General features: G+C 35.1%; 1 protein-coding gene across 1 annotated transcript; it reads right to left on the reverse strand.

Annotated features, from left to right (window-relative positions):
* Window positions 1–7,127: 7,127 nt before the first annotated feature.
* Window positions 7,128–10,488, reverse strand: LOC110462541 (growth arrest and DNA damage-inducible proteins-interacting protein 1-like). The gene is made up of 2 exons (XM_021516525.1): window positions 9,997–10,488; window positions 7,128–7,638 (listed from the first exon to the last, which is right to left on the reverse strand). The coding sequence occupies exons 1-2, from the start codon at window positions 10,464–10,466 to the stop codon at window positions 7,263–7,265; spliced, it is 846 nt and encodes a 281-aa protein (XP_021372200.1). The 5' UTR covers window positions 10,467–10,488; the 3' UTR covers window positions 7,128–7,262.
* Between the last annotated feature and the right edge of the window lie 4,969 nt (window positions 10,489–15,457).

The following is a 15,457-nucleotide window of genomic DNA, read 5'->3' on the forward strand; positions in this document are numbered from 1 at the left end:
ATTGGTCCTGTCCTGAAGGGTGCCGATTCAGTGTCACCACACAAGCAAATTTTATTTAAAAACTGTATGAAATGGCCAAGTATGACAATACAAATGATTTAATATCCCAGGGTTCCAATATAAAGGTCAGGGTCAAGGTCACTATAAAAATGTGTCAATCAGTTGCATGATATCATTCTACCAACTTCAGTTCTTGAAGGATTTTGATCAGCCTTTTTTCAAATGTCAAGTATGAAAAAAAAATCTAGATTGAGTTCATATTTCATAGGTCAATGCCACTTACTATTTATAGAAATCTGTCAAACAAAGACACTTATTTGCATGGCAGTGGCATGGGGGCAGTCACATCTTTCAGACATTTCCTAGTTTTTACATCTTTTATTGATCTGAGACATCATAGCTATTAAAAGCTATGTTTGTTTTACTAAACTTATGAATCTTATAGGAGGAACGGTAGTCCAGTGGTAGGACGCCGGGCTCGTGACCGAAGGGTTGCGGGTGCGCGCTACGGGACGGCAATGTGTTGTTTCTTTGAGCAAGATACTTTACTCCGCTTGTTCCAGTCTACTCAGCTGTAAATGAGTACATGGTTGGGTAGTGCTAGAAATGTTGAATGCTAGCTGTTAGCGCCGAAATGGCAGCTCCGGCTGTATGCTCCCCAGAGAGCTGAGAAAGGTATTGGCTGGTTGCAAAGGCCCTATAACCACGGATAATCGGTTTGAGACGACCTACGAACTAGGTTGTGATAAAGCGGTATATAAGAATCTCCAATTATTATTATCTTATCTGAATATCGGTTATAATTTGAAGAAAAAATAGTTCTGATACTTTGAAGTTTGAAATGAAAACAAGAAATGTCAGTATTTCCCAAAGAATTCTAGTGGCTTGAAATGTAGTTGCCAAAACTTGTTTGTATATAAACAATGTATGTGGTGTTATTACCATGCAGAATGGAAACCTATATTAAAAGTGATCTTTTGTTAATGGAAATACACCAATTATACATTACAGGTCTTCAAATGTTTAATGTCCATTATGTTGTGTAGTACGTGTTATTTATTAAGGTCAAGAAAAGAGCCAAAATTGAAATCCAACAAAAAATTCTAAAGTAATAACAGCATAATCAAAATATGACATTTGTACATAGAATCACAATATTGATATCTGTACACGTGTGTCTTGTCATGTCATCCTCATTTTTAGAAATGTATACGCGTGTCATGTCCTGTAAATACGAAGGTCTAATTTAAACACATTAACATGGGGTCACAACTCGCTCACCATTTTTTCCATATCTTAATTTCTAGTTACATTTGAACAAGGAAACTAATAATAACATTTGATGGCAGCTTTTCCTTGGTATGTGATTTGTAATAATCTGTTTAACATATTACGTAATTTCTAATCTACTCCCCCAGATTATATTGTAGACTGGTCCATATGATTGTACCGATTAGTCTATGTCGCTCTGGTAGGGGATGCAGGTTAGATAACTGTAAGCAAACGTCATAATAATTGTCCATATGAAGATGTTTGTAATCCAGTCTCTATAACCATGTACATTTTATATATATGTAGTATATTTTTGTATTTTATTTAACATGGATAACATCCAAACTAAGGGTTTCTGATATCAACATTTATTGCTATATACACTTTTGTCAATTAATTAAACACTTAAAATTACTAAGTGAAAGAAAAAAAATCATGGAAAAAATATGACAAAAAAAATTAAAACTATTCAAATTTGTGTTTTGTTCTGTTGTCTGTTTCATTGATGTGGGTTTTATAAAACAAAAGAATAGCACCAACCAAACATGTTCAGTACCAAACAAACGGGTTCAGTACTAAACAAACGTGTTCAGTACCAAACAAACGTGTTCAGTACCAAACAAACGTGTTCAATACCAAACAAACATGTTCAGTACCAATCAAACGTGGTCAATACCAAACAAACATGTTCAGTACCAATCTAATGTATTCAATACCTAACAAACATATTCAATACCAAACAAACATGTTCAGTACCAATCAAACGTGTTCAATACCAAACAAACATTGTCAATACCAAACAAACATGTTCAGTACTAATCAAACATGTTCAGTACCAATCAAACGTGTTCAATAACAAACAAACATGTTCCGTACCATTCAACCATGTTCAGTACCAATCAAACATGGTCAATACCAAACAAACATGTTCAGTACAAATCAAACGTGTTCAATACCAAACAAACATGTTCAGTACCAATCTAATGTGTTCAATACCAAACAAACATGTTCAGTACAAATCAAACGTGTTCAATACCAAACAAACATGTTCAGTACCAATCAAACCTGTTCAATACCAACCAAACATGTTCAGTACCAATCAAACGTGATCAAAACCAACCAAATGTGTTCAGAATCAATCAAACGTGTTCAATACCAAACAAACATTGTCAATACCAAACAAACATGTTCAGTACCAATCAAACATTGTCAATACCAAACAAACATGTTCAGTACCAATCAAACGTGATCAAAACCAACCAAATGTGTTCTGAATCAATCAAACGTGTTTAATACCAAACAAACATGTTCAGTACCAATCAAACCTGTTCAATACCAACCAAACATGTTCAGTACCAATCAAACGTGTTCAATACCAAACAAACATGTTCAGTACATTTACCAATCAAACATGGTCAATACCAAACAAACATGTTCAGTACCAATCAAACGTGTTCAATACCAACCAAACATGTTCAGTACCAATCAAACGTGAAGGTTCCCTATGGCCCATAAATATAGTTATGCCTATTGAATATTAGAATTGATTGGAATACCAAGATGGCAGACAGGTGGCCATCTCTAATATTGAGAGTTCAAAGTTTGTTAGCACAATTTCTCTAAAGAACAGGAGGGAAATTTCTCAAATTCCCCATGGTTCACATTAAGGTAATAGGATTGTGCAGTTATATTGCTTTGAAGTAAAGAACATGTTCTGCCACAAAATAGATATAGGTTGTCAGAATTTTAAGGATTTTTAATGTAAATTTATGTAAAAAGGAGTGAATTTTGAAAAAAAATGAAAGACAATTTTTTGCAAAAAAATGTCAATAAAAATGATACTGCCATAGATTAGTATTGCATTAATGTATATCAATTTCATAAATGCTGAAATTGTGTAAAATTAATTATCTATAAACGATTAAAAATTTACATTTTATAATAAAACCATATACACAGTAATTGCATGTAAGAGTTACTGTTCTTGAAAAAATTCACAGTAGTGAAATAGGTAGCCGGTTTCCTGAAGTACAGAAAAATGGACTCCTGTGACTCATTGATTAAAAAACAACTGAATTAATGCCTGGATTGCTTTGAAATACTTTAATATTGAAAGAACACAGTGTTCTGTCAATAATAAACATACAATATTCATCAGTTTAATATTAAACATTAGAATATGTGGAAATTGTGATACTGTCTCCCTACATAGGATTTTCAACTAGGGATGTACTTCCTATTTCCGTTTAGCAATACACTCCTATGACCTTAAGGCATATTGAATTTTGGGAATGATAAGAAAACCAAGATGGCTGACAGGTTGCCATCTTAGATTTTGAGCGTTAAAAGCATGTTAGAAAGTAATAGAGTGGTCTGTCTCAAATTTCACATGTATGTTCCCCATGGTCCTTAGTGATGGATTTGAATTTTTGGCACCAATTGAAAAACCAAAATGGCTGATAGTTAGTCGTCTTTAAATGTAACGGCTGAAGTTTGTTAGCTCCAACTTTGTTACCCATGGACCGTCTTTGTGCATTGAAAAAGGGGGTGGTGGTGGCCAAGTGGTTAAGGCGTCTGACATTCTGCTACCTTTAGCCCTCCACCACTGAGCCGCCGGTTCGAGACCTACGTGGAACTGTCGCCAGGTACTGGCCGTAGGTCGTTGGTTTTTCTCCGGGAATTCCAGCTTTCCTCCAACACCAAAACCAGACATGTCCTTAAATGACCATATAAACTAGCTGTTAATAGGACGTAAAACACAAACAAACCAAACCAAACCAAAAGCATTAGAAAGCAGGATGGCCATCAGACAGCCATCTTGAATTTCGACAGTTAAAATTGTTTTACCATCATTTCTCGGGAAGTGATAGACTGATCTTTATCAAATTTATCTAACAGTCATAGGTCCCTAGATGTGCAAGTTTCATTTTGAATCGGATCAGAAAAACAAAATGGTTGCCAGGCTGCAATCTTTGATTTCAACAGTTCCAGTTTTATCACTATTTCACAAGAAGTACTAGACAACATATCTTTCTCTTTCAACTTTAAGTTCCCATTGTTACACATAAAGTACTGTTCTAGTCAATAGGTCAAACAACCACCTCAATTTGAAAGAACAATGTCTTATACAGCAGTAGAAGGTTTTTAAAGTTACCACATGTTACATTTACTGTCAGAAGAGAAAATAGCAAATTTACATGGATCTCATGAAGATGGAACAATAGTGACATCTTGTCTATTTAAAGGACTTCTTGAGTGTTTTATCTACATTGATATTGTATCTTTTTCACATCGTGAGTCATCTATCAAGTTCTGAAAAGCAGCCAGTGATCCATTAAAATCTATGTTCCACAAGAGTAAGGCAGGGCAGAACAATCTATGCCAGTCCCTTACTTAAAATCCTTCTGATGCATTCTTGTATCTAAATGTATGAAAAATATGGAGATGTAAGAAACCACATTTGTACTGTATTCCTCATTCAAGTTGAAAACTATTTCTGGAATGCGGTGAAATGAGCAACTTAAGCTAAAGGAATACAAGGGGCCCAATGTGCCTGCATCGCTCACCTGGTATTTAACTCACACTTGTAATCTTAAAAGTGGACTAAAATACAGCTACAGGTAAAATATCAGTGTTTGATTCATAAGAACCTATTAAAAGATTTAAACACATGACGCCTGTGACCTTGAATGTCGAACAAGGACATTAGGTTGAACAGAGTTTATAGTTTTCCAACCCAGCATGCTTCTGGCAAAATATCATTACCCTGGACCTTTTAGTTATACAGAACAAATCATTTAAAGATTTAAACATATATTGACCAATGTGACCTTGAATATGGGCGAAGGTCATTCGCGTGGTACTCCTTCATCCCAGCATGTTAATGGCCAAATAGCATCACCCTTGGCCTTTTGCTTAGTCGTTTCAAGTTTTTTAACATATTTGACCCCATGTGACCTTGAATATATGTCAAGGTCATTCATTTAAACAAACTTGGAAGTCCTTCATCCCAGCATATTACTGGCATTATCCTAGGCATCTTGGTTATTCAGAAGTAGTTTAAAGGTTTAAAACATATTTGACCCCTGTGACCTTGAAAAAAGATGAAGGTCATTCATTTGAACAAACTTGGTAGCCCTTTATCCCAGCATGCTACAGGCCCAATATCAGTACCCTGGGCCTTTTGATTATTGAAAAGAAGTCTTCGGGCAGGTGAGCTAATAATATATACATTGTATTTCAGATACAGTATCACTTTTGTCCTTTAAAAATTGACTTAAAAAAATGAATTATCTCCCTTGGTATATATTTCAAACCATGAAAATGGAAATTGAACCTTTTCGACAATAATCGATTATCTTACACCATTAAAACCAAACTTATTTCTATTAACCAATCTATTATGTGGAAATTGTTGAGCAATTAGATAATGGTATCCTTATGAATTTTGTGCCTGTTTTGCTCACCTATTAGCTCAGCCTTTGTCATTATGTAATATAAATATTAACCAAGTTTCTTCAGAATTTGGTCATATTTGATGGAGTTATTGTGCTGAAACCGTCAACACAGTATGCTAATTAATTTAGCACAGATTGCTCAACTATGAACTTAGCCTCAGTCTTTGTTGTATAATGTACAAACATACCAAGCTATATCAAAATCAAACAATACTTAAACAAGTTTTCTTTGGGAAACTAAACTTTGGAAACTGACCAATCAGAGCACAGAGTAAGTTAAAACCTGCTCAAGTTGAAACTTTGGCCTCAGTCTTAGTATAATGTACCAATTACAGAAGATTCATCAAAATTAAACGATATTTAAGCAAGTTCTCTTGCTGAACCAAAGTGTGGACGGACAGACGCTCCCCATACCATAATACCTCCAATCAAAACACTGCTTCTTTTGAATAACCAAGGTGCCTTGTAGTGCACTGGCATAAAGGGCTTTAAGTTTGTTTGAAAAAATATCCTATCCAACTTTCAAGGTCATAGAAATCTGAAGAACAACTTCTAAAGATACATGAGACTTAGAAATCCTGATATTTGGACTACAGCATGCTGGCAAAGGTTTAAGGTTTTCATGTCTGTCGCAATAAATGAACGTCATCTATTTTCTTTGTCATAGAGTGTGTGAAAAACTTAAAACAACTTTTTTGAAATTTCCTTTTGGCTTAAAGTATGTATTTCAATTCTGTAGCGAGTAGTTTGCTTGAGTACATAACATGATATCATGTTTACTTGAATAAATGACCTTGACAAACTTTGAATGTCACACGAGTGAAATAAGTGAAAATCTCCCAGCACAAATCCAATTGATATAGGGTAATAATATGCTGGTAGTGTTAGATTTCTTGAGGGTGGCAGATGTGAATCGTGTCTGCCAATGCAACAGCATTAAATAACAAGAGTCTGATACTGGCCAATTAGGCCTCTTGTTATAGTCAGGATATAATTAATATCTCCAAGCGGTTCACAAATTTTTATCCCTGGTTATAGGGCCTTTGGTAGCAGTGTACAGTAGCGTACGATGGCCATGGGTGATATCTTTATACAATGAATAACCCCTGTAATATAACATGTATCAAAATTTTAAAAAATCAGCACTGAAATTGGCATATACATGATGAGGTGCACTATGTGGGCTGCATAATTTTTCAAACAAAAATCGAATTTGGTTCAAGACTACAATTTTGGCCTTTTACATATCTGTGTATACACAACAAAAGCTAGCTTTTCATGTAGTCTATTTCAATACTCGGCACATGTGTAAATATTGTGAAAAATCCAGTTGAACGACCTATGCTAAATGTGAGTATTGCTGTTACATTATGATATAATAACATGACAAGATTATTATATATTTATTTTTTATTTTCTGGAGCAATCCCATTTGGTTTCTTATTACCTGGATCGCTGCACACACTCATACACACACTACATCCCATCCTACGCGTTATCAAATATCTAAATCAGCTTTCACAAATATTTCACCTAAGACATAACTTTTTCTTCAATTACTTTTACTTCAGTTAATTTTTGTTCAGAGACTTTTTCTTCGGATATTTTTCCATCTCCAGATTTTTCTTCTGCTTCTTTTTTCTCTTTCTTTGATTTCTTCTTCCCTGCCTTTGCCTCTGCTCTTGCCTCTTTCTCTGCCTTTCTTTCTTCCCTCATTCTTGTGGAGATGAATGTTTTCCGGCGGTGGTCCGTCTTCTTCATAGGACCATAAAACTCTTCAGCCTCCCGATTCAATCGGGCCAATTTTGCCTTTTCTGCAGCATCCTCCTTTTCTAGAGTCTCTCGCTTCTGATGAAACTGCTTTATGAGGCTGGGCATTTTAGCCATAGCCTTGTCTACCCTCTCCAGCCTGTGGACAATAGGAAACAAGTATTTACACATGAACATCAGATTTATTTACATTCTAGCTATAGGGAAGTCAACATACAAGAGATACTGTTTCCAATATGTTTCAATATTGACCAAGTTCAGTTCACTTTGGTATTTAAATGGTAAACTGTACTTGCATGCGTTGGCTTATATCCGTCAAATCCAGCAGTGTATAATAAAAAATGTACTTTGATCGGAAAGTGAACTGCTTGTGACTCAAGCCAAGGTTTCAACTTAAGTTAGTCAAAATATTAAGTATACAAGGGACGATTATAACTGATAGATGCAGCTGTACACAGATATATACTACAAAATGTTGTCATTTCATCTTATAATTAAATCAAACTTTAACATCAATTACAAAACAAGTTCTATAACTTCTATTAATCACTCTCGTTGGCCAAGATATTAGCAGGCAGGGTTTCTAATGTGGGAGGAAACTCGAGTACTCGGACACATGTGGTGTGTCAGATGACCTCGAACCCCAGCTGTCTTTGTGGAAGATGTATGCGCTTTCCACTGCGCCACCCTTTTATTTCATCTTAGTCTACAGCCATAGCACTATGAAGCTAAATATCTGCTTATTACTAGAAACTGCAACTGTGAAATTGTGGTTTTGATCTTGGGGACAGGATGAACTGGATAGATATAAGTGGTGGGTAACCTGGTCTCCTTTTGTCTAATCATAAACATGTAGAAATTTTATGTTTGCATATGTTTATGCAGTAAAAGTATTCTGATTAATGGTTAACCTTTCACCACTGTAGACCAAAATGGACTCACCAAGATATATTCATCTGGATGATCATGAGTCCATGATGGTCTACAGTGGTGAAAGGGTTAATGCAAGACCTAAGTATTGAACTACTTTCAGTAAACATTTATAGTCAACATGTTTAAAAGCAACCATTTACCCATATATATGATTGCATGGCCTCCTGGCTATTTGAGTATTTTACGTAATCTGTGTCTGAAAAAAATCGCTGAACAACCTCTCATTTGGGTATATACTATACAGGTCCAGTACACTCTGCTGATTGAGCTATATAGCTGTAAAGACCTATAATAGCTCTATTGACTGAAATACAATGTTAGTAATATATAAAACAGAATAAAAAATTATATTTTTAATTCTTCAACCTTAGTTAAAACCTGACATGATCCACTCCATTCAGGTATTCCCAAAAAGAAATACACAAAACTTGCACCTCAAAGAAGACACCCTGGCAGTATTTATATAGAAAATCTGATTTTTTTATCACATTTTCTAAATCATGGACAGTTTGATTCAAATCGAAGTAATGATAACTGAAAAATGTACTGCCCCCCTAGTTTATGTGGAAGGGAATATAATTTCTTTTATTCAGAAATTTTTCGACAGTCCCCCAAACTATTTTTGTTGGGCAAGTGACTACTTCACTTTTGACAACTTTTGGTCCCTCGAGCAAGACTTTATATAATTAACCGCCATCGGCACTGCTGCAACAACAAGGGAACCCTACATATAAAATTTGAGAAAGATACATCTGGTACTTCTTGAGAAATAGCGATAACAAACTTTCACTATCAAAGATGGCTGCCTGTCGGCCATGTTGTTTATCTGATCAGTCTCAAAAGTTGCACTTCTGTACAGTAAGGGTTCCTAAAGGTGGCCAGTGTTGACATGACCAACACCGAGTAAGAACTCTTCCTAATAGAGTAGCTGGTTCTAAAAAACAAACACAACACTAAATAATCAACCTTCAAATTTCCTTATTATTTACTATTAGTAGCATTATTCCTCATACTATTAATTATTATAATTATTATTTTTGTTTTTATTTTATTGTACTTTTGCGCACGCACAAACCAGTGTCATTATATTCGGCAAGACGAATGAGGACACTAACATGGCAGAAACAGAAGCATTGCACAGCTAGAGACCAAGGGAAACCTACATATAAAATTTGAAAAAGATCCCTCTGGTGCTTCTTGATAAATACCGATAACAAGAATTGTTTCAGGATGGACGACGGACCACAGACCATGGACGCAGGTTGACTTGAATAGCCCACCATCAGATGATGGTGGGCTAATAAACATCAAAATTGATAATGTTTTGTATTTACACAAATGTACTTCATTGTATTATATATATGTAAGATCAAGTTGAAAGATTGATCCATTTTCTGTTCCCAAATTTCAAAAGATTCCCGTTTCAGTGATAAAACTGTTATTGTAAACAGCAAGTTGCTGCTACCGAAATGAAGGATTGATTTGCCAACCTCTTACAATCAAAACGGTAAACTCAAGCGAAGTTTGTGTATTGGATCTAGTATTATCACTGTAACAAACATACTTTGTTTCTAATTTCCTTGCTCGATTTGATTCCCACTTCTTTATTTTCTTCATATTCCCTTCAAAAGTTGGTTCAAATCGTTTGTCAAATTCTATTTTGTTTTTTAACTCCTCCATATTCGGCCACAGAATTTGTGGATTTACACCAGAGGCACTTCCCATTTTTCCATACAGTCTTCTGCTGTAATTTTTAGAAAGTTTAAAATCCTTGTCAATGTCAGGAAGTTCTTTCCCAAGTCTTTTTTTCAATCGAGGACCTAGTCGAGAAACGTCCCTGATACGCATCAGTTCATCCTCTAACGTCCTGTCTGCCAAGAAGTTCTCTTCAGAAATATCTTCCGTTTCATCCGTAGAAGCTTGTGCAGATGAACAATTCCTTATCTGCTTTACATTCCTACTCGACAAAACCAGCCTTTTGACGAGTTTGGAACTGTTTGGTGCGATGCAGCACCTTACTATGGAGGCGGCCATGTTTCGTACACAAGGGAGATCACTCGTCAGAGTTGGGGCGCATTCGAATGGGAAATTACATTCATAAGCTAAGTAACGTCATATTTTTTTGAGAAAACGACGTTTATTCTCACGCAAACTAATGACGTTACAATAAAAACCTGCTCACAAGAGCAGATAACTCTGCATTACGAAAAGACGGAATTGTAATCTATATATACAATAATTTAGTTTCATGTTAAATTGATTTTTATTTTCTCTTTATATATAACAATACAACTATAGTTTGCAAACATTTTCAGTGAGAACGACACATTTTTAATTTGATTGCGGAGGTGGTAGTAATAATGATGATGATTTTCGACTTGAATGATTCCTATAATTATAAATACAGTTAAATACGGTACAGCACCTGTCAGATATTTGTTCTATAACAAAAAGGCCAATTTGTTTAAATATTTCGTCACATGTCGTTTATATTATATATATGGGATATATAACTATGACCTCACAATACCTGTTTTCAAAATAAACAGTCTCCTGATGAACGGGGAATCAACCCGAGAAAGGCCTAGAGACGCTATCTCTGTCTTTTGTTCTATTTTTCATATTTAATTCCAACACAAGGACTTCTCAATGTTTTCTTTATATAATATGATATATAATGATTATTATGAATTTCAAGCAAGGCATTTATCTTTAAATATGGTACTGATAATTCCAACAATTATTATTATATTAATACATGTCCTTTGAAAATAACTTCCAACTAATAAAACCTGTCGGTTTTGCCGTTACGCTGCTTCGCAATTCTTTTGACCTTCATCCATGACAACAGTGCGTCATTCGCAAGGTGTTGCGTAAAAGAAACCTACAATTATTTTGTCATGACATATTACAAAGGTTCAAAAGAAGATACGAGAATATTGAGAACAGAACTCTTGGATTTCGTAGATGGGATAATATTGGGTATACGCGTGTAGAAACTTCTAGGAAAAGGTGGACCCCCCTGATGATGACAATGGATTTGCAGTTGTCCGTCGACTGCATACCGGGGGTAATAGCATCTTGAAGTGTTCATGCCAGACATGTATTTTGTTAGTGAAGTGTCGATACCGGAAATGTATGATCTTTTTATCCTTGAAAATGAGTTTCTTCCCTCAGTATCATGAAAAAATAATAATTCCAAGAACGCTCTTACCTTAAATATACTAGTTTTACATTTCCGCTTTAATGTCCTAGAGATAGTCTTTCTGTTCATGCTCACCTACTGCATGTTCAAGTTAAAAGGTAATTTCTAAATTAACAAAGTTTGGGCAAGAATATGATTTTTGAAGGTTTTGTTGTTGAATAAATACATGACAAGAAACGCTATATGTAACTATATGCACTAAAAGTTGTACCGACATTATCTTTGTATTTGTGCTATTTTGTAAGCTGCCGACAGATTGTCCAATGATTCCAATCGACACTATGTAGGGACGAGATATTAGTCAATCCTGAATCTATGACCGAATCCTTTAGTTTATGAAATATAGATACTTCCACCAGCAAGCATAATGATGTGGGTCCTTTTTTCTAGAACAAGAAAACGTGAAGGTGTTCACTGTACACTTACATATATATGGTCCTTACAGTGTCATTCTGGAGTACATTGCGAGTCACAGTACAAGGAAATTATTGACGTCACATGACCTTGGCTTGGAGATGTGTCAAAGGTTAACGCTGTACAGTGGACTTGTAGATTTGACCTTGGAAATGAGTAGAAAACAGTTTACTATCAATAGTTTACATGTATACAGGAGAACACTGTGTTCAACAGAGAAAACAACAAAAGTTTCCTTGATATTATGATTTCATTCCTTTATTTAACAAACAATATAATCTGTAATCAATCTCACACAAGAAACATGTTACATAATTAACTCCAACTTTGATCGGTTATCTCCCCTCTTCCATTCTGATAAGGTTATCTCCCCTCTTCCATTCTGATAAAGTAAAGGAGATTATGAATGAATTCTCCAACCAATTTTGCTAGACAATTCTTCACATTACTTAAATTACTGTCATTTATATGTAAATCCTCGATGTTACAACATTAACTAAGAATCCATCTAAATGTTCTTTAACTTTGTTATTATTGACAAAGTGCAGTTCAGTAGTTGTCCACTGTTACTGTGGGGGAGCACTGTAGGCTTGCACTTTGTCAGTCCCTATGTTCAGATCAAGTTTCATATATTCTGTAACCTACAATTCCAATCTTTGTCTTTGAATACTTCTTTGGATTGCAGTGTGTAACACATTGAATTCCGGTCACTTGTTCAATTATATACAGAGTTAATGCCCTTTGTTAACTGTGCATTACTTTGTCCAAGGTATATCTCATCTTTATTTTTGATGCCTTTAATCGACAAATTTGGATAACGGGGTATTGCACTCTACAAACAGAACTATGTCCCTTTGTTTATTTTGATACAAAAAACTTTTATGAAGTAGATGTACAAGCCATCAATAAAGATCCCCCCAAGTCCCCCAGATATGCATGTTTTTCCTAGAATAGCTCAAAAAGAGAAGTAAAATGAGGTAAGATTATATAAATCAATTGGATGTTTCAATCATAGCCTCACAACCTATAAAACCAAATTAAGGATCCCCATACCACTGCCAAAAACTAACTAAGTAATGGAAACTGTTTTTTTCCTGGCATGACTAGAGATAAATTGGTGATTTATTTCAGAACAGAAAACCATCCATATCTTCCGGGAATTTAATGAGAAATAATTAGATGAAATGAACAAAAAACAATCAACAACATTGTTTTGACTGTAAGCAATGGACTTCAGATTGGTATACTATCATTGTAAGTGATTGAGCTACTTGGTCTATGGATAAGCTACACATTAGGTCGAGACAGTAAGCAAATGTACCTACATGTGGTTTTTTTTGTTACACCGATCAGTTTGAAATGATAAATAACATTTATGTGAAGAAATTATTTCTGTTCACGCACAAATTTCTTATATCTATATGGCATTATAAAACAAACTGGGACTTTTTTCATGGTAAGTACATAAATTTTAAAAAGAAAAAAAATGTTTCTATATTAAAGTACATATTTTGGGCTCCCTCTCTGGAAACATTCTGGGACTTCTACAAGGCTACTACTATTGTACTACAGCCACAAGGGGCATCCTTTGGTGTCCTCAAATCATGCTTACAAGGACACCCTATGTCTATAAATAGATGACTGTACATGTAACTAGTATTACTAGTAGAAGCTACTTTTAAGATTTGTTTTAGGTGGGGGGGGGGGGGGGGGGGGGGGAAGCCGATCGCGAAGGGCAAAACAATTCAAGCACCTGTATTACATGTTATGCATGAATCTTCTTTGTATACATGTGTATACCTGTCACATGCAGAGGTAAATGTGAACTTCCCAAATTAAATAAGTATTTCCTGTTAACATAAAACATGTTACATACATTTTTTATCTTATTTTCAGCTGTATGCACACAAAAAATACGAACTACTGTAAATTATACCTCACCCTCATCCTTATTAACAAATTTCAGTTACACACATATTTTGAAACATCATACCATAATAGTACATAGAGCACAAAAAAGTGTCAACTTCCTCATCAGAAGGGCCCGCAAGGGGACCACACCTAGAATGCCACAAGTTTTGGCTTTGAGAACACTGGTCTCATAACTGTAATACTGCGATATGGTAATTATGTTTCAAAAAAGTTGCGAATACCTCGAGTTTATATGTAAATGTAAACATTTTTTTTGCGTGACTTGAGAGTTTGTTTGTTTTTTACGTCCTATCAGCAGCTATGGTCATTTAAGGACGTGCAAAGTTTTGGTGGTGGAGGAAAGCCGGAGTTCCCGGGGGAAAATCACCGACCTACAGCCAGTACCTAGCGACTGCCCCACGTAGGTCTCCAACCCTCGACCCAGTGGTGGAGGGCTACTGGTAGCAGAATGTCAGACGCCTTAACCACTTAGCCACCGCTTGGCCCCCTTGACTTGAGAGACGATTCCAGCTTTTTTCCTCTATTCCAAACAAACTATTTATTTAGAAAGTTGATCAACAGTATTTTGTTCAGATACATTGAATTAGAAGCACAAACATTGAACTCTAAATAATCTGTAGAACAGAAGAAACCAACCCATTACATTAGCAGGGCGACTTTGTACAGCAAAATTATAACCTATCAAAAGTTCACAGATCTGCTGATTTACATGAACTTTGACCTTCAACGGATATACTGGAGTATGTTGACCTAAATCTTCATATTACTGGCACTTAATATATATGAATACCATTTATTTGTAACTCACCAACACAATACTTGGTGTCGACAGGTGAATAAATATAAAACTCTACGAAGCTATGCAAGTTGAATATCTACATTAATTTTCATAGCAATGATCTAATCTATACATAGCTAGGTGACCGTAATGGTCAGCGACACTGACCATGATGTCCAGTCCTCTCGGACGTATCTCTGTAATGCCCTTTAACTCCTGCCCATTCCTGTGATCATGCTATACTGGTAGCAGTTTACATTACATGCCAAGACCTGTAGAGCTGGTTAAATCTCTAAGAAAATTCTCCCCAATCCCCAATCCCAAACAAAGGCAACCTTTCTTATACATAGTAGTTTGTTCACAAATCTAGATTGATGGACGGAAACAAAACAAAGAAAACAGTTAAGAAACATTAACAATAAGTAATGTATATATATATTGTACCTATATATTGTATAACAAACACATGGATGTGTTTTACCTTTGTTTTCTTTTTAAAATTTTACATAAAATAAATTCAGTGTACTTCATGACCAACAATACAAAATTAACATACAATGGCTTCACAAATTCTTTGTATATCATGCATGAAACTTAAAAACTGTGTATATGACAGAAAAAGATTATCATGTATATATATTTAGTAGTAAAAAAAAAAAGGCAAAACAAATATTGATAAAGATAGACACAATAAAA

This window comes from Mizuhopecten yessoensis, unplaced genomic scaffold, assembly GCF_002113885.1.
Source record: "Mizuhopecten yessoensis strain PY_sf001 unplaced genomic scaffold, ASM211388v2 scaffold10799, whole genome shotgun sequence".
In the NCBI taxonomy this organism is placed as follows: Eukaryota; Metazoa; Mollusca; class Bivalvia; order Pectinida; family Pectinidae; genus Mizuhopecten; species Mizuhopecten yessoensis.